Source organism: Pristiophorus japonicus, chromosome 11 (assembly GCF_044704955.1).
Source record: "Pristiophorus japonicus isolate sPriJap1 chromosome 11, sPriJap1.hap1, whole genome shotgun sequence".
In the NCBI taxonomy this organism is placed as follows: Eukaryota; Metazoa; Chordata; class Chondrichthyes; family Pristiophoridae; genus Pristiophorus; species Pristiophorus japonicus.
This window is the reverse complement of record NC_091987.1, coordinates 146,957,540-146,977,879: the sequence shown is the minus strand read 5'-3', so window position 1 is coordinate 146,977,879 and position 20,340 is coordinate 146,957,540. Positions and strand designations below refer to the sequence as shown.

Genomic DNA, 20,340 nt, shown 5'->3' with positions numbered 1-20,340 from the left:
TAGCATCTACCCTGTCAATCCCCCTCAGAATCTTAAATGTTAATGATATCACCTCTCATTCTTCTAAACGCCAGAGAGTATAGATTCATTCTACTCAATCTCATAGGACAACCCTCTCATCCCAGGGATCAATCTAGTGAACCTTCGTTGAACCACCTCTAAGGCAAGTATGTCCTTGCTCAGAAAAGGAGACCAAAACTGTGTACAATACTGCAAGTGTGATCTCACCAAAGCTCTGCAAATTGTGTAAGACATTCTTACTCTTGTACTCCAACCCTCTTGCAATAAAGGCAAACATGAAGTTTCCCACCATTTAAAAGTTATATTTTTCTATTCTTCCTACCAAAGTGAATAACCTCACATTTCCCCACATTATACTCCATTGCCATCTTATTTCCCACTCACTTAACCTGTCCATATCCCTTTGCAGGCTCCTCCTCACTGCTTACTGTCCCACCTAGCTTCGTATCGTCAGCAAACTTGGATACATTGCTCTCGGTCCCTTCCTCCAAGTCATTAATATAGAATGTAAATAGCGGAGGCCTAAGCATTGATCCTTGCGGCACCCCACTTATTACAGCCTGCCAACCTGAAAATTACCAGTTTATCCCTACTCTGTTTTCTGACTGTTAACCAATCCTCTATCCATGCCAATATATACTCTCAACCGCATGAGCCCTTATCGCTTCCATTTAATCTTGTATCTATGTCACCTTATTCTAAACGCCTCAAGCACTGGAAACAGATAGTCTTGGCCAGGCTCAGAAAACTAACATCAACTAGAGGTGGTGGGGTGAGAGTCAGATGTAACAGATGTCCTTGCATCTTATGAGAGTGGAACAGACCCAAGGGGCTGAATGGACTGTTCCTGTTATATGTTCTACTATAGCATGAGGAATTGTGAACACCTTTTGTCACCTTTCCTAACATCTCCTCCTTTGGCTTGGCATCTATTTTGTTTGATTACGCCAGCGTGATGCACTTTGGGATGTTTCCCTAAGTTAAAGGCATGTTGCAAATGCAGGTTGTTCTATCCACTCTTTGCATCCACAGACTCAACTGGAAAGGGCTCACTGTAGCAATTAATTTTCAAGTGGAATTTGACATTTTGCTCAATGACCAAATGAACTCTCCAATAATTCCAGACTGTGCACTCAAATTCCAGAAATAACAAACTCACCTGCATAAAGATGTGACAATCTTGGACCAGGGTCCCACAGGTGATCTCTTTGAATTTCTCACAGATCGCAGGGAAATTGTTTGCTTCTAAAATGGAAGCCTGGTGGTGCTTTATTAGCGTCAAAGCCACGCGGAAGGTGATTTTAGATCCTTCATAGAACATGCAGTCCCAAATCCGAAGAACAATCTACGATAATGGAAGAAACATTTCCTAATAAATTATATAGAGGAAAGCAAAGATGGAATGGGAGAACACCATTACACAGGTTAAATCAGAAAATATAATGGCAAAGATACCTCAAGGCAACAAAAGTTTACAGCAGAGTAAAGGGGCGAGTATGGCAATGGCAGGACTCATTTATTGATGGTAATACTACTATTGATGACAGGAGAAGTCTTGAGAGATGTTGGGCAGATGCCCCAAAGTCCAATATTTGAAAGTTTCAGTGGACAGTTGCTGACGAGAAGATACTGCACCATTTACACATGACTTGCTCATGACGAGCTCACTTAGGGCAGCAAGGTCAGGTGAAAGAGGCCTGAGCAGCCTGAAGAACATGGACAAGGTGATGGAGGAACTGGAGGTGGTCTGTGGTGGAGAGAGTGTCGGCTGGTGTGGTAAATGCTGCAGCAGTCTCAGTGAATTAGACAAGTACAAATTTCAGAGCTGCTGTAGTTATTGTACTAGGCTCCGCATCACTGGCCTGTCCTATAAGTGGATCCATGTCCGTTATGATCAGGACTCCGCCTTTACTGCCCAATATCTAGTCATACGATAATGTAAGCAGGACAGGTAATAATGAAAGCCCTTTGTTTATCTGAACTGGTTACTGAGAGATTGCATGTGTCTCCATGTATGCTCCTCCAATCTACTGATTTACACTTTAAAGAGATGAGGCAAAGCCACAAGCAAGTTTATGTTGTGATTGTTAAACAGCAAAACATTAGTAAATCTCACTTCACTATTTACAATCTATATTAATGACTTTGAAGAAGGGACTGAGTAACGTAGCCAAGTTTGCTGACGATACAAAGATGGGAGGAAAAGCAGTGTGTGAGGAAGACAAAAAATCTGCAAAAGGACATAGATAGGCTAAGTGAGTGGGCAAAAATTTGGCAGATGGAGTATAATGTTGGAAAGTGTGAGGTCACGCACTTTGGTAGAAAGAAAATCAAAGAGCAAGTTATTATTTAAATGGAGAAAGTTTGCAAAGTGCTGCAGTACAGCAGGACCTGGGGGTACTTGTGCATGAAACACAAAAGGACAGTATGCAGGTACAGCAACTGATCAGGAAGGCCAATGAAATCTTGGTGAGGCCACACCTGGAATACTGAGTGCAGTTTTGGTTTCCATATTTACAAAAGGTTATACTTGCTTTGGAGGCAGTTCAGTTCACTAGGTTGATTCCAGAGATGAGGGGGTTGACTTATGAGGAAAGGTCGAGTAGGTTGGGCCTCTACTCATTGGAATTAAGAAGAATGAGGTGATCTTATCAAAATGTATAAGATTATGAGGGGGCTTGACAAGGTGGATGCAGAGAGGATGTTTTCACTGATGGGGGAGACTAGAACTAGAGGGCATGATCTTAGAATAAAGGGCCGCCCACTTAAAACTGAGATGAGAAATTTCTTCAGTTATAAATCTGTGGAATTCGCTGCCTCAGAGAGCTGCGGAAGCTGGGACATTGAATAAATTTAAACAGAAATAGACAGTTTCTTAAACGATAAGGGAATAAGGGATTATGGGAAGCGGGCAGGGAAGTGGAACCAAGTCCATAATCAGATCAGCCATGGTCTTATTGAATGGTGGAGCAGGCTCGAGGGGCTGTATGGCCTACTCCTGTTCCTATTTCTTATGTTCTTATGACTTGATTCTATATCATGCCTCAGAACTAAACTAAAAAATGCCACACTGTCCCCGTTAACAAGCTTGTGTAACTTTCTCCGGTCAGACATGTTTCTTTGAATCTGACCAGCTTGATCTTAAACAGGGTACTTGATCTACTCCTTGCCCTACTTACTCGATCTTGCAGCAAAATGACCTGCACGTGTGCCCTGCTCTTTTGTCCCCCAAGCTGGACAGGTTAGCAGCAGATTTGACTCCCTACCTGACTAGGGATTGGTCAGTAAAACTGCCAATCAAACTAGTTATCATACTACCCAGAATTAATTTCCATCAGGCCACCCTTAGTTTCAATATAACGTGTGAATGCATGCTGGAATCATCGGGATGTGTTAATGCCCAGTCTATTTGTCTTGATCTGGCAACATTTTCATTGGCTGGTCCATTTGATTCACAAAGTGATTATCTGCACGAACATTTTTGTGTTCTTCAAGAGGGGGGGGGGTGCGAGAGAGAGAGAGAGAGAGAGAGAGAGAGAGAGAGGGGCAGAGGCAGAGAGAAAAATTTATTATACACATTTCACATAAATGTACCTTTTCAAACATTACTGTTGCACACTTACTCTTTAAAAGGAATAGAGAAGGATGGACATCCTGCAGATTAACTAAACTTGCTACTGATTAAAGCATCATGTAAGAGTCATGCAGATAGGATGGACATTTTTGTAGACAGTGCAAGACCAGTGGCCCAGGGCAGCAGATCAGCAGAGGTTGCTACTATTCACTGTTCCCCTGATGCCAGTGACCCTTTGTCGTCTGGGGGCTAAACTTTAAAAACAAGATTTAAATACACAACTGACAGAGATTCTGTTTTTGGGGAGAAACTTCTCAGTGATGGCCAATGGTGAAATATATGAAACTATGAGCTGTATTAGCAACAGTGGGACTTCCTGTTCTGTTGGCTTACCTCCACGGGAAGAATGTCAATAAACAAACAGATAAACCACCGTGCCACAACCAAGGTCCACATCACATTGTGCTTTTCCATTAACTCAGCCACTGCAGGGACCTTCCACTTAACCAGCTTAGCCAGAACCTCTTGATCCGTCTTTAGCCCGATCATGGTTGGAGTGTAAAATTCTGGCAAAGACAAGAGACAGCAATTCAGCAGGAGAGGAGTCATAGCTCGCTCCTCACAAGCAGGTTAGGATATTTGAGAGATTGAGTGAACTGTTCAAACAAAATATTCTTCTATGTTCAGTGTGACTGATCACTCCCAAAGGTGGGCCTCGCATGCTTTACGATCTGGAGTGTGCCCAGATTGCCCAATATCCTGTTAAACAATCGAGTGACCCGTGGATTGTAACATAGATCATGTGTTGAGTGTCCTGGATACTATGATCTCTACATGCCACTACTTGGGTTCTCCGAGCTTTATGGAAGGTGGAATGAAAAGGATTCTGATGGGGCATGATTAAAAAAAATCAAATTTATTTTACATGAAATATAGGAATGAAGCAAATACAGAATAGTTTTCCCAGTGAGATAAACATTTTCTACTGGTCCTTGTACCATAAAAAGTCTGCAGCTTGGTCACTACTTCATGTTGACTTCTCTTACAACACAATTGTGTTTCTGATTGACTCTTGCCACAGTCTGCTTGTGGACAAAAAGCCTTATTGATTTAATTGAACGACAATGTGGACTGAAAACAAAGAGAATGTTGATATTGATGGCTGAAGATGATGTTTTAAGGGCACAGCCATTTGCTGATTAACTCTGACTGTCTCAAGTGATGTGCACAAATAAACAGGGCTGTTTCTGGGATATTTGAGGATATATCCAGGATCGCTCCTCTGGGTAGCGCAGTAACACTTCAGATCACTACTGGTACTACCATTGCCAGACTGCAGGCTGCAATGCCAATTCAAAAAAATGCTGCATTTGATATACAAGAAAGAACACAAGAATTAATTGGAATTTTATAAACTGACAAAATTCAGCTCAGACAATGCCAATAAAAACCCAAAATGTTACACTGATAAACCATGCTCAATATTTTCTGAAACCCAATGCGAAATGACCATTTTATTGCTGGGTTTTACCTGGGGTGGGGTATCTGGACTAGCAACCCAGAAGCTGTCCTAGGTGTCTGCCAGGTTTACACAACACACACCCAGATCACACTGCACCTGGTTTTGAGGCACAACTAGAGAAAATGAGGCTATGCTACACCACATAAGTGAAACCTCATTATAAAGCGAATCTCCTGACTTCACACATCTCACTCACATGAAACAGATGCACTGGGGACCCTGGGATATTGTCGACTTAAATAGTCTGTTGCATCCCCATAAAGGCTGTTAAATATCCCAAATGGCAGAGCAGGCTTGAGGGGTCAAATGGCCTACTCCTGCTCCTATTTCTTATGTTACGTTCTTAATTGATATCCAAAAAGAGGTATACTTAATCCTTTGAAGACCAAAGGAAATTGCATTGGGATAGATAGACTGATGGAATTCAACATATGCAAGTGTGAGGTGGTGCATTTTGGTAAAGAAAACAGTAATTATACTACAAGTTTATTTTATAAAAGACAACTAGCAGAGACGAATCCTTCTATCTCACCAGTCTAGGATGGGCTCGAGTCCTGTGATGTACTAATACAGTGTGATACACAGACACTTCCCCTGCAAGCACTAATTCTGATAATCATCCCTAGGAAATTACAAATCATTATAAAGGTATTAATCATTATAAAGGTATTAAAGATAAAGATTACAGATTGAAAAAACATGACCTTGGCACTAGCTATAGATAGCTGGAGAACTGCAGGCAGTTCTGGTCACCACATTAGAGGAGATTTACAAGGATGTTGCCGGGAGTGGAGAATTTTAGCTATGAGGACAGATTGGATAGGCTGGATTTGTTTTCTTTGGAACAGAGGAGGCTGAGGGGAGACTTTATTTGAGGTGTATAAAATTATGAGGGGCTGAGATAGAGTGGATAGGATGGACTTATTTTCCTTAGCAGAGGGGTCAACAACCAGGGGGGCATAGATTTAAAATAATTGATGAGATTTATAGGGGATTTGAGGGGAAAGTTCTTCACCCAGAGGGTGGTGGGGGTCTGGAACTCTCAGCCTGAAAGGGTGGTAGAGGCAGAAACCCTCACCACATTTAAAAAGTACTTGGATGTACACTTGAAGTGCCGTAAGCTACAGGGCTACAGACCAAGAGCTGGAAAGTGGGATTAGGCTGGATCATCATCATAGGCAATCCCTCGAAGCGAGGATGACTTGCTTCCACACTAAAAAGGGATGAATTCACAGGTGTTTCAATGAAGGACCTAATATTCCAGGTCCCGAACTACATCTTGAAAGGTGGAAGATGCCTATGTGTGGATTTTTTTTTTTTAAAAACACATGGGTGGCCGTTGCACACCAGCCACCACACGGGCTTGACAGAGCTAGGTCTTGGTCCAGTGGCAAGGGTTAACCAAGACGACTGGAGACTAGCTCTGCTGCCTGGACCTAGTGCGCACACATATCGCAGTATGGGCTGGCCCTTGCTGCCCCTGGGCCCTTGCCTCTTCTGAGTCCTAAACTCACCTCTCCTAGGCCCCGATTATGTCCTTCTACGAACGCTCGCAGCTCCTCCGCCCAGACTTCGCCGTTCCTTCGTTCCAACCTCGCCGCTCCAGTTGAACCTGCCTGCACTCCAATCGGCGAACTGAATTTGGGTGAAGTCAAATCCAGTGGACCTCCTGCAGCAGCACGCGCTGCTCCCTGCAGTGGCATACTGCCGCATGTTGCTCCCTCTAATGGCCCTGGCCTGCTGATGGTCTTGCAGGTGGGGACCGTGCCAATTTCAGGGCCAGGCCACCACATGTTGCTCTCTAATACTGAATAGCTCTTTGTTGGCCGGCGCCGACATGGTCGGCCGAAATGGCCTCCTTCCGTGCTGTAAATTTTTATGATGCTATGATTTTGCCATTTGCATGGGTGGCAAACGGGTTTGAGGTGGCACCACCGTCCCATCTCAGGCACTAATGAACCTCTGCGGGAGGGTTTTTTTTTTGCCCTCAGCATCATAACTCACACCATTGGTTTCCCAACAGGAAGAGTACCAAACAGGGCTGCCCCAAGAGGGGCTTCGTGCCCACCCGCCAGGATCCTCATACCTGCGGTCTGCAAACAGGAGTGTGCAAAGGATCTAATTCCCAAAGGAAGCTGGGATGGCGCACTAGATAATGCCATTAGATGTGAATGTTTGACCAACCCCACTGTTGGCTGGTTCTTCAGAAGCAGCTGATTAGTGTGCTTTGCTCACTGACGCACATCATATAGGCAAGTCACGCCAGGGTGATCAGCCAGCTAAACCAGACTGGCGCACCCAACTGTACTCTCAGGCAGTCATACCCATCTACAATAGCTGCAAGGTATTGTCTTCACAAGATCTGTCAGTTCTGGCTCAGTTGGTAGCATTCTGACCTCAGACAGAAGGTTGTGGGTTCAAGTCACACTCCAGGGACTGAGAGTACTGCACTGTTGGAGGCCCCATCTGCCCTCAGGTAGACATGGAAGATCCCATGGCACTATTCAGAGTAGAAGGGGAGTTCTCCCTAGTATCCTGACCAATATTTATCTCATCCAACTAAAACAGATTATCTAGTCATCACATTGCTGATTGTGCGACCTTGCTGTGTGCAAATTGACTGCCGTGTTTCCGACATTGTAACAGTGACTACACTTCAAAAATGCTTAACTGGCTGCAAAGTGCTTTGGGATGTCTGGAGGTTGTCAAAGGTGCTGTGTAAGTGCAAGCCTTTTTCTAGGTTTCAACAGAGAACCAGATACAGAACTGTACCATCTGCAGCTACCATGCAGCATAGGGCCAGCACATCCATTGACAACAGACAGCTGTGGTCTGAAACATGGCCTCAAATCCTTGCAAGTTAGCTGTGGTGATCATGGGAAGAGCCTGTGCAGTGACAGAATCTCACCAATCTGCATCTCCACTTCAAACATCAGGTGCTAGCCGGGCTGCCCGGTCACTTGCCCACAGATTCGTGCTTGCACCTCAGGTTTGCTGCACATCAGCAAAGGCTGCTATTGGGTTGAGGCCTTTTGAGGCTTGAACACAAATTTCCTGTTCGCCACCATTAGTGTGCTCCCCATTTTCACGACAGATTGATAAATGTTTACGATATAAAAGTATTGAGGGTTACAGAGCAAAGATGGGTTTAAAATAAAAAGTTCTAATTCGCCATGATCTCATCGAACAGTGGAACAGGCTTGTGGGGCTGAACGGGCTCCTCCTGTTCCGATGTACTTGAAGCAATGCAAGTGATCAAGCTGATAAAATTCTACATTCCACTCCTGGCTGGAGTACATATTCAGGGAAAGTTCGGCTCCCAGCCTCAGCGGGACTGCCACTGACTTCAGGCGTTTGGTGAAATCTCAAACACTGAGGAAATTCTGAACAACAAACCTTGTATTGTTAATCACGCCCCTGAAACTGATGGAAGTTTCAACGGCATACTCAGATTTTATCATGAAGTATGCATCTTTCTAGTCAACGGCTGACAGATAAATCCCCAAGCGCACAACCCGTCCTGAGGAGCGCCCCTTCGCACCCCATCCTGGGGTTGTGGGGGTGGGGGGTAAGAAACACCCCCAGTAGCACTGTGATCCAGGGAGCACCCGCTCGCACTGGCATGTCACCCCGGGGAGCCCCACCTCCCCTCGCACGGTGACCCCGGGGAGCTCTCCACCACCCCCTCCGCACTGTGGCCCCGGGGAGCTCTCACTCGACCCGGGCTTGTGTTAATTGCTTATTTTAGTGCAGCATGTTGTCCCTGCACTTTGTGCAGTGTGAAGGAGGCCAATTTCACAGACCTCAGTTGCAGAATCATTGCAATCTTTGTACAGTAATAAAAGAGATGGGGTAAAGGATTTCTGCTGATTCAATGAAATTATCCCAATAATTTTAAGTGAGGGACAGTCTCTCTCTCCTCTGTGGTTAGTCCAATGGCCTGTTTATGTTGAGAAGCTGTTTACAGCACTGTTTTGACAACTTAATATCAGCACAGTATTTACCACTGTACGTCCCACTGAATCAGCTCAAAGTCAGTCACACTAATCAGAGAAAGGATTTCCAGAGCAGTTAATGTGCTGTAACAGGGCAGCCACTTACTTCGGGTCAGTGGTCTTGTAAGGCATGTTACCAGCAAATACACGAATCCTGTGCCTCCGGCTACAGCCTCCCCAAAAGCAACCCAGCATGGTTAGTGGCACAGCATCTCATCAAAGTACTCACACACTGGGTGGGGGAGTCCCTCCTGTAACGCTCACACCGGGTGGGGGAGTCCCTCCTGTAACGCTCACACACTGGGTGGGGGAGTCCCTCCTGTAACGCTCACACCGGGCTGGGGAGTCCCTCCTGTAACGCTCACACCGGGTGGGGGAGTCCCTCCTGTAACGCTCACACACTGGGTGGGGGAGTCCCTCCTGTAACGCTCACACACCGGGTGGGGGAGTCCCTCCTGCAACGCTCACACACTGGGTGGGGGAGTCCCTCCTGCAACGCTCACACACTGGGTGGGGGAGTCCCTCCCCCCCACCCCCGTAACACTCTTATTGTAAGATTTCTTTGCTGTTAAACTGATAAATGGAGCAGCCGTGAAAGCAGGAAGCTGCATCACTGCCTGTTCCACCATTCAATATCATGGCTGATCTGTACCTCAACTCCACTTGCCCACTTTGTTCCTTACCCCCTGGACGCCCTCAGTACTACACTGTAGTGTCAGCCTAGATTATGTACTCAAGTCCAACCAGTTTGAAGGAAGCATCAAGAATATTCTGAGGAGTAGGGGAGTTCTCCCTAGAGTCCAGACCAATATTTATCTCTCATCCAACAACAAACAAATTATCCCACACAAGAGATTAATGTGCAAAGTTAAAGCACATGGGATTGGGGGTAGTGTGCTGACATGGATTGAGAACTGGTTGTCAGACAGGAAGCAAAGAGTAGGAGTAAAATGGGGACTTTTCAGAATGGCAGGCAGTGACTAGTGGGGTACCGCAAGGTTCTGTGCTGGGGCCCCAGCTGTTTACACTGTACATTAATGATTTAGACGAGGGGATTAAATGTAGTATCTCCAAATTTGCGGATGACACTAAGTTGGGTGGCAGTGTGAGCTGCGAGGAGGATGCTATGAGGCTGCAGAGCGACTTGGATAGGTTAGGTGAGTGGGCAAATGCATGGCAGATGAAGTATAATGTGGATAAATGTGAGGTTATCCACTTTGGTGGTAAAAACAGAGAGACAGACTATTATTTGAATGGTGACAGATTAGGAAAAGTGGAGGTGCAAAGAGACCTGGGTGTCATGGTACATCAGTCATTGAAGGTTGGCATGCAGGTACAGCAGGCGGTTAAGAAAGCAAATGGCATGTTGGCCTTCATAGCGAGGGGGATTTGAGTACCGGGGCAGGGAGGTGTTGCTACAGTTGTACAGGGCCTTGGTGAGGCCACACCTGGAGTATTGTGTACAGTTTTGGTCTCCTAACCTGAGGAAGGACATTCTTGCTATTGAGGGAGTGCAGCGAAGGTTCACCAGACTGATTCCCGGGATGGCGGGACTGACCTATCAAGAAAGACTGGATCAACTGGACTTGTATTCACTGGAGTTCAGAAGAATGAGAGGACACCTCATAGAAACGTTTAAAATTCTGACGGGGTTAGACAGGTTAGATGCAGGAAGAATGTTCCCAATGTTGGGGAAGTCCAGAACCAGGGGACACAGTCTAAGGATAAGGGGTAAGCCATTTAGGACTGAGATGAGGAGCAATTTCTTCACCCAGAGAGTGGTGAACCTGTGGAATTCTCTACCACAGAACGTTGTTGAGGCCAATTCACTAAATATATTCAAAAAGGAGTTAGATGAAGTCCTTACTACTAGGGGGATCAAGGGGTATGGTGAGAAAGCAGGAATGGGGTACTGAAGTTGCATGTTCAGCCATGAACTCATTGAATGGCGGCGCAGGCTGGAAGGGCCGAATGGCCTACTCCCGCACCTATTTTCTATGTTTCTATCTAGTCATCATCACATTGCTGTGTGTGCGACCTTGCTGTGTGCAAATTGGCTGCCGTGTTTCCTACATTATAACAGTGAGTGTTAAGTGGCTGCAAAGTGCTTTGGGATGTCCGGAGGTTGCCAAAGGTGCTGTGTAAGTGCAAGCCTTTTTCTAGGTTTCAACAGAGAACCAGATACAGAACTGTACCATCTGCAGCTACCATGCAGCGTAGGGCCAACACATCCATTGACAACAGACAGCTGTGGCCTGAAACATGGCCTCACCTCCTTGCAAGTTAGCTGTGATCATGGGAAGAGCCTGTGCAGTGACAGAATCTCACCATTAAGCATCTCCACTTCAAACATCAGGTGCTAGCTGGGCTGCCCGGTCATTTGCCCACAGATTCGTGCCTGCACCTCAGGTTTGCTGCACATCGTTTTTGCCCTTTAGCCTCAGCAAAGGCTGCTATTGAGTTAAGAGGCCTTTTGAGGCTTGCACACAAATTTCACTTGAACACAAATTTCCTGTTCTCCACCATTAGTGTGCTCCCCATTCCCATCCACATTTTCACGAGAGATTGATAAATGTTTACGATATAAGAGTATTGAGGGTTACGGAGCAAAGATGGGTTATAAAAGTTCTGATTAGCCATGATCTCATTGAACAGTGGAACAGGCTTGTGGGGCTGAATGGAGCAGGGAGGAGCCCAATGTACCTGAAGCAATGCAAATGAGCTGATCAAGCAGATAAAATTCTACGTTCCACACCTGGATGGAGTACATATTCTGGGAAAGTTTGGCTCCCAGCCTCAGTGGGACTGCCACTGACTTCAGACATTTGGTGAAATCTCAAACACTCAGGAAATTCTGAACGGCAAACCTCACATTAGTAATCACGCCCCTGAAATTGACGGAGGAATTTTCAACGGCATACTCAGATTTCATCATGAAGTATGTATCTTGCTAGTCAACAGCTGACAGATAAATCCCCAAGTGCACAACCCGTCGTGAGGAGTGTCCCCTCGTACCCCATCCTGGGTGGGGAGGGGGGTGGAGAAGAACCTTCACTGCTTGTACCCCGACCGTGGGGAGCTCCCTGATCGCAGTGACCCCATGGAGCCCCCCACCCCCTCGCACTGCGATCCACGGGGAGCCCGACCCATCTCGCACTTCAACCCCGGGAGGGCCCCCCCCTTCACACTTCGACCCCCGGGGGCACCCCCTCCCTTGCACTGTGACCCCGAAGAGCCCCCCCCGCTCAACCCGGGCTTCTGTTAATTGCTTATTTTAGTGCAGCATGTTGCCGCTGAACATTGCCGTTGTCCCTGCACTTTGTGCAGTGTAAAGGAGGCCAATTTCACAGACCTCAGTTGCAGAATCATTGCAATCTTTGTACAATAATAAAGAGAGATGGGGTAAAAGATTGCTGCTGATTCAATGAAATGATCCCAATAATTTTAAGTGAGAGACAGTCTCTCTCCTCTGTGGTTAGTCCATTGGCCTGTTTATGTTGAGAAGCTGTTTACAGCACTGTTTTGACAACTTATCAGCACAGTATTTACCACTGCATGTCCTGCTGAATCAGCTCAAAGTCCGTCACATTAATCAGAGAAAGGAGTTCCAGAGCAGTTAATGTGCTGTGACAGGGCAGCCACTTACTGTGGGTCAGTGGTCTTGTAAGGCATGTTACCAGCAAATACACGAATCCTGTGCCTTCGGCTACAGCCTCTCCAAAAGCAACCCAGCATGGTTCGTGGCACAGCATCTTATCAAAGTACTCACACACTGGGTGGGAGACATCCCTCCTGTAACACAGACACTGAGGGGACTCCTCCTCCCCCCTCCAGTAACTCACGCTGAGGGGTCTCTTCTCTTTTCTTCCCTCCTTCACCCACCCCCCCTCCCCATAACACAGAGGGGAACGCCCTTTCCCCCCCCCCGTAACACTTCTATTGTAAGATTTTTTTGCTGTTAAACTGATGAAATGGAGCGGCCATGAAAGCAGGAAGCTGCATCACTGCCTGTTCCACCATTCAACAATATCATGGCTGATCTGTACCTCAACTCCACTTGCCCACTTTGTTCCTCACCCCCTGGACGCCCTCAGTACTACACTGTAGTGTCAGCCTAGATTATGTACTCAAGTCCAACCAGTTTGAAGGAAGCATCAGGAAATTTCTGTAAAAACATATGCTCCTCTCCTCTTAAACATACACAAATCCATACTCTACTAGCAAATCCAAGATGAGGTAACCTACTTGATCCATAAAGATAAGGATCCAAAACTCTGCAGTGGCCAAAAGACCAAACCTGTTGCTGAGGTATGGCTCAATAATCTTGGCCAACGTATTGAGTGATGTGCTGTGCAGGGGGACTCACCATGCTTAGTGCGGATAAATCGTCACAAGGCATTGCTACCAGCCATATCCCTGGTCCTATCCCCAGTCTGTGTTGTGTTAACGGACAGCAATAAGTGAAACTACTAATACAGGTATAAAGATACTAAAACTGGCCTCAATACTCCTGGGCAAAGTAGGGAAAATCTGTTTGGATTCCTTCTCCTGATCACTAGTTAACATGAACAGCATCATGGGATCTCCAACATTCACCTAACAGGCAAATGGAATTAGCATCTTGTCCAAAAGACAGTGCAGTACTCCCTCAGTGCTGCACTGAAGTGTCAGTCTAAATTTCCTGCTCCAGTTCTGAATGGGGCTTGAAGCCATGAACTTTGACTCCGTTGAGAACACAAACTGAGTCACTGTTCTTAGTGAATCTCAGTCCGTCGCTTTTCAAGTACTTCTGGCACCCGTCCGACATCTTCAGAGACAGCCTTGATACCTCTAACCTCCCACATTATAAGGGGAGGTGCCCCTCCCTGTTTGGTCAGGCTCAGATATGGCTGATGGTCTGCAGTCGACCCAGACAGGAACCCTAAATAGCGATGGAGTAGCAATACAGTGGGTCCAACCTCATTAACCTTGTCTCTTTGGACTTAGTTCCTGGACTTTTAGTTCCTGGTCTTAATTTTACTCCAAGTTATGCCGTGGAAATAATCCGAGTCTCACCACTGAGGGAGACTGCAATATCCTGTAGGACACACCCCAACCTCCAAAGCATGGATCCATCAATACAGTCAATACTTACATCATACTGACCTCGATTAAACTGAGTTTTAATCTCAGTAAATACTGGATAAAGCTCCCAAATCCCCTCGTCACTAAGAGCCTAATTCTTTCTGGTCACACGCACACACTAGAGTCATTGAATCGCAAACAAAAAGCAAAATGCTGCAGATGCTGGAAATCTGAAATAGAAACAGAAAATGCTGGAAATAGGTCAGGCAGCAGACACATGTTTCAGGGCAATGACCTTTCGTCAGAACCGAAAAAGTTTAGATGCAACAGGCTTTAAGCCAGTGCAGGGACAGTGAAAGGGATCGGGTGGAGACCTTTTGTCATTTATTCTCTCTTACCTTCCACCCATCACAGACCTTCCCTTTTGTTCTTTCCTCTCCTCCCCCTTCCCTGCCCCTCTACTTGCTTAAAACCTGTTGCCTTTCATCAGAACTAGAAAAAATTATCGACCCGAAACGTTAACTCGGTTTCGCGCTCCACAGGTGCTGCCTGACCTGGAGTATTTCCATCATTTTCTGTTTTAATTTAATTGAATCTAAATTTTCTTTTAAGATCAGTTAGCTGTTACTCACAATTATTGACCATCATCATAGGCCGTCCCTTGGAATCAAGACAGACTTTCTTCCACTCTTAACATGAGTCCTTAGGTGGCTGAACAGTCCAATACGGGAATCACAGTCCCAGTCACAGGTGGGACAGATATGCCGTGTGCTCTTTCCGCTGCCTACGCTTGCTTTCTGCATCTCTCGGCGATGAGACTCGAGCTGCTCAGCGCCCTCCCGGATGCACTTCCTACACTTAGGGGTTCTTTGGCCAGGGTCTCCCAGGTGTCAGTGGGTATGTTGCACTTTGAGGCTTTTATGGTGTCCTTGTAACGTTTCCTCTGCCTACCTTTGGTTTATTTGCCGTGAAGGAGTTGAGTAGAGCACTTGCTTTGGGAGTCTCATGTCTGGCATGCGAACAATGTGGCCTGCCGAGTGGAGCTGATCAAGTGTGGTCAATGCTGGGGATGTTGGCCTGGTCGAGGACGCTAATGTTGGTGCGTCTGTCCTCCCAGGGGATTTGTAGGATCTTGCGGAGACATCGTTGGTGATATTTTTCCAGCGATTTGCGTCTATTATACATGGTCCATGTCTCAGCCATACAGGAAGGCAGGTATTACTACAGCTCTGTAGACCATGAGCTTGGTGACAGATGAGGACCTTTGGCACTGTCAACCTCCATTTCGGCTGCCCCCAAAAGTTCGTCACCATCCTCCGCCTGCTCCACAACGACATGCAGGCCGTGATCCTTACCAATGGATCCCCTCACAGTCAACAAGCTCCCCGCTGGAGTGGAACTAAACTACAGAACCAGTGGGAACATGTTGAACCTTCGTCGTCTCCAGGCCAGGTCCAAGATCAGCCTTACCTCGGTCGTCGAGCTACACACTCTTCCTCAGGCGGCCGAAGGCTGCACTGGCACACTGGAGGCGGCGCTGAATCTCGTCGTCCATGTCTGCTCTTCTTGTTGAGGCTCCCGAGATATTGGAAATGGTCCAAGTTGTCCAGGGCCGGGCGTGGATCTTGATGACTGGGGGGGCAGTGCTGTGCGGCGAGGACAGGCTGGTGGAGGACCTTTGTCTTACTGATGTTTAGCGTAAGACCTATGCTTTCGTACGCCTCAGTGAATACGTTAACTAGGTCCTGGAGTTCAACCTGTGTGTGCACGCAGATGCAGGCGTCGTCCGCGTACTGTAGCTCGTTGAGGTTGGGGTGGTCTTGGACTTGGCCTGGAGATGACGAAGGTTGAACAGGTTCCCATTGGTTCTTAGTTTAGTTCCACTCCAGCGGGGAGCTTGTTGACTGAGGGGATCCGTTGGTAAGGATCACGGCCTGCATGTCGTCGTGGAGCAAGCGGAGGATGGTGACGAACTTTTGGGGGCAGCCAAAATGGAGGAGGACGCTCCATAGACCCTTGCGGTTGACATTATCAAAGGCCTTTGTAAGGTCGAAGAAGGCTATGTACAAGAGCTGGTGATGTTCCCTGCATTTTTCCTGCAGCTGTCACGCTGCAAAAACCATGTCCATTGTGCCCTGTTGGGGATGAAATTCGCACCGTGACTCCGGGAGGAGCTCCTCAGCCACAGGGAGAAGACGGTTGAGGAGGACTCTAGCGATGACTTTCCCAGTGGCTGATAACAGAGATTCCTATGTAGTTGCCGCAGTCGGACTTGCCCTTTTTTTTTATAAAAAGGTGGTCACGATCACTGCATCAGAGATCTCCCAGCATGCTCTCCTCCCTCCAGGTGAGTTCATGTATTTGCGCCAACTGTGCCTCTCCGCCATACTTCAGCGCCTCAGTGGGGATTCCATCCGCTCCCATAGCCTTGTTGTTCTTAAGCTGTCTTATGGCTTTTTCTCCCTCGTCTCCAGAAGGTACTGACTTCACCAAGAATTAGTGAGATCTCTCCCTAACTTTTCCAGGGTCACCATTTTGTAATCGGGAATCTGAGTAGGGACTTAGCACCATTAAACTGTACATTGTATAACCACTAAGTGTTTGTGCATTTATACACTGAGCCACTTTCACTTGTTTGACTGCTGGACACTTTTTTTTAAAATCACAGCAAGGCCTAGCCGTAGGTCAAACTTGAAAACAAGACCAAATATGCTCCTGACTTGCAATGAGCACCACACCTCAATGATGTGGCACCCAATGGTGACTCCACACAACTCAAGACTACTTGTCTCCAGAAGGTACTGATTTCACTAAGAATTATTGATCGCTCTCTAACTTTTTCAGGGTCACCATTTTGCAATTGGGAATCTGAGTAGGGACTTAGCACCATTAAGCTGTACACTGTTTAAAATATCAATCAGAATTACTTTAAAATAGAGCTACTGAAACAAGCTTGTGTTCTTGTTGGAAAGGGTTGAGATTAATAATAATTTATGCAATATATTTTGATTTAAAAAACGCAATGAGGAACAAGCCAACAACTTTTAATGGTGAACTGGCTCAAAATATCAAGTGTTAGAAAGGAAGGCACAAGATGGGGCCCAGCATGAAGGAGCTGCCTGCAAGTTTGTTTCTTGCAAAGCAGCTGAACAGATCAGCATGTTAACAAACAGCAGCCTCTGACATTCACTCCTACTCAATGTATGGACGGGGTTTCTCGTGCACTGCCCATTTCATAAGGGGCCATGACCATTTGGGGCAGATACTCCACTTGCATTATGTGACAGTCCCCTAACCGAGAGAAAGTGTGTCCGTCACCAGCCCAGTGTATGGTAGGAGTTCAGCTTCAGTGCTGCACGCACTTCAAGAGCAGACTACAGCGCGTCCAGGGCACTGGCCGTTTAGTGAGCTTCAGCTTTCCATAGCACCAGCCGCTAGCTCTGGCAGGATAGATGGCATTACCGACTATTATATTTTCATCAACCTTACAATCCCTTTTCAGTAAAGATAAGCTTCAGGAATTTTTAACGCACATCACTGAAAGTGGACGAAGATTAGAGTGTGAACGATATGTAACTCGACTAGCCTGCCGGGATTCTGAAGAGGTACTGCAGTTTAAACGTTAGTATGCTGTTCTCTCTGGCCCTCCTTTGTGAGACTGAGCGTTGGCATTATACACACAGATTCCAGCTGAGAGAAATTTTCTGAGCCAAGTTATGCTATGTTCAAATGTTACAGTTCATTTAAGCTTTTTAAAAAAAAATGAAACCACCATGGGAAATTTTCAGCTTCTTGGGTACATGAAAGATTTGAAGTAAAAATATTAAAGGAACTAGTAACCAGAGCATGGCGTATGCAGGAACATAATGTACAAGACCAGAAAGACCATTGAGAGCCCATCTGACTGGTGCCCATGTCTAGGACAGGTCATACCCCTCTATCAAATGTTTCTCCAGGTACTTACCCAATGCTCTCCTGAAGTTGCTGATACAATCAGCCCATACCCTCTCCCTGTGAAGTCCATTCCATCCATACAAAGTAGTTATATATCTAAACACTTTCCACTCTTCCTCTAAGTGTATTCTTTAATATTTTTTACTTCAAATCTTTCAAGTACCCAAGAATCTGAAAATTTCCCATGGTGGTTTCATTTTATTTTAAAAAAAGCTTAAATTAACTGTCTAACATTTGAACATAGCGTGACTTTGCTCAAAAAATTTCTCTCAACTAGATTGTGATTGTGTTAAATATATTGATATTTATCTTGTCTTCCCCTTTATGACACTTCTACAAGTCTTCTCCAGTGTGAACATTCCCAGTTTCTGCACCTTGTCTGGTCCCTAATCCAGTTTCCCCACCCTGTCCAGTCCCTAATCCCAGCTCTCAGTTTAGTTTCCCTTCCCTGCACCCTCTCCAATGCCTGGGTGTCTTTCTCAAAATGCAGGATCCAGAATTGTACCCAGTGCTCCAGGTGGGGCCGGACCAGAGCTCTGTACAAACCCATTCACTTCCTAAGACTAGGGTCTATTCCTCTGGTTACTGTGCTGATGGCTTCAGTGATTATCCACCAGTTCCCCAAACCCCTCCCCTGTGTTATGCCCCATAGAATCCCGAATACATTATATTGCCACTGTTTATCACCCTTTCCCCATCTTGTGCCTTTACATTTATCCACATTAAATGACATCCACCGCTCGTCAGCTCAGCTCCCCAGTGTTGGTTCGGTCGGTTCTCGGTCAGGTGCAATCCCCTTCAGCTTGGTATGGTCTGCAAACTCTGGAGAGCTTTGCAGTTGTCCCCACTTCTATGAGGAAAGGTGGATGAACCCAGGATTGGTTACTGTTAAGAGCAGGCTCGCCCTGAGAATATGTTTGAGGTTGGCACAAACTCTGGAACCAGGGGACAGGCTCATTACTGTACAGCCTGGATCTGGGCAATGTTTACTGCAGTGTAAAGATCCAGTCCTCAGACCCCTACAGTAGATGGACGTGAGAAATGGAATCTGAGAAACTGCTTAAAAGTATCTGCAAAGAAGCCCAAGTAGAAACACAAGACCGAGAATTTGCTCAATGCTCCCCCGCTCAGAGCTTGTGGTAGGTACAGCGGCATGTTTAAGGTGGCAGACAGGGGAAATTGCTGACTATGATGGTTTTGACTAATTGTCCAATCAATGCATTTTAACACAGGGGCATTGCCAGAGTTAGAGACAGTGGTTCAGGAATACCTGCACATATCTATAGATATGTAAAGAGAAAAAGGTTAGTAAAGACAAATGTAGGTCCCCTGCAGTCAGAATCAGGGGAAGTCATAACGGGGAACAAAGAAATGGCAGACCAATTGAACAAGTACTTTGGTTCGGTATTCACGAAGGAGGACACAAACAACCTTCCGGTTATAAAAGGGGTCGGGGGGTCTAGTAAGGAGGAGGAACTGAGGGAAATCCTTATTAGCCGGGAAATTGTGTTGGGGAAATTGATGGGATTGAAGGCCGATAAATCCCCAGGGCCTGATGGACTGCATCCCAGAGTACTTAAGGAGGTGGCCTTGGAAATAGTGGATGCGTTGACAGTCATTTTCCAACATTCCATTGACTCTGGATCAGTTCCTATGGAGTGGAGGGTAGCCAATGTAACCCCACTTTTTAAAAAAGGAGGGAGAGAGAAAACAGGGAATTATAGACCGGTCAGCCTGACATCGGTAGTGGGTAAAATGATGGAATCAATTATTAAGGATGTCATAGCAGTGCATTTGGAAAGAGGTGACATGATAGGTCCAAGTCAGCATGGATTTGTGAAAGGGAAATCATGCTTGACAAATCTTCTGGAATTTTTTGAGGATGTTTCCAGTAGAGTGGATAAGGGAGAACCAGTTGATGTGGTATATTTGGACTTTCAGAAGGCGTTCGACAAGGTCCCACACAAGAGATTGATGTGCAAAGTTAGAGCACATGGGATTGGGGGTAGTGTACTGACATGGATTGAGAACTGGTTGTCAGACAGGAAGCAAAGAGTAGGAGTAAATGGGTACTTTTCAGAATGGCAGGCAGTGACTAGTGGGGTACCGCAAGGTTCTGTGCTGGGGCCCCAGCTGTTTACACTGTACATTAATGATTTAGATGAGGGGATTAAATGTAGTATCTCCAAATTTGCGGATGACACTAAGTT

The 20,340-nt window shown here is 46.1% G+C and overlaps 1 protein-coding gene across 4 annotated transcripts in view; it reads right to left on the bottom strand.

Annotated features, from left to right (window-relative positions):
* Nucleotides 1–20,340, bottom strand: part of grtp1a (growth hormone regulated TBC protein 1a) — a 68,929-nt gene that overhangs the window by 1,626 nt on the left and 46,963 nt on the right. For all 4 annotated transcript variants that reach the window (XM_070893072.1, XM_070893069.1, XM_070893071.1 and 1 more), the window contains 2 exons: nt 3,989–4,161; nt 1,181–1,366 (listed from right to left, as the gene is read on the bottom strand). In XM_070893072.1, the coding sequence (XP_070749173.1) occupies nt 1,181–1,366; nt 3,989–4,161 (359 nt within the window). The remainder of the gene's footprint in view (nt 1–1,180; nt 1,367–3,988; nt 4,162–20,340) is intronic.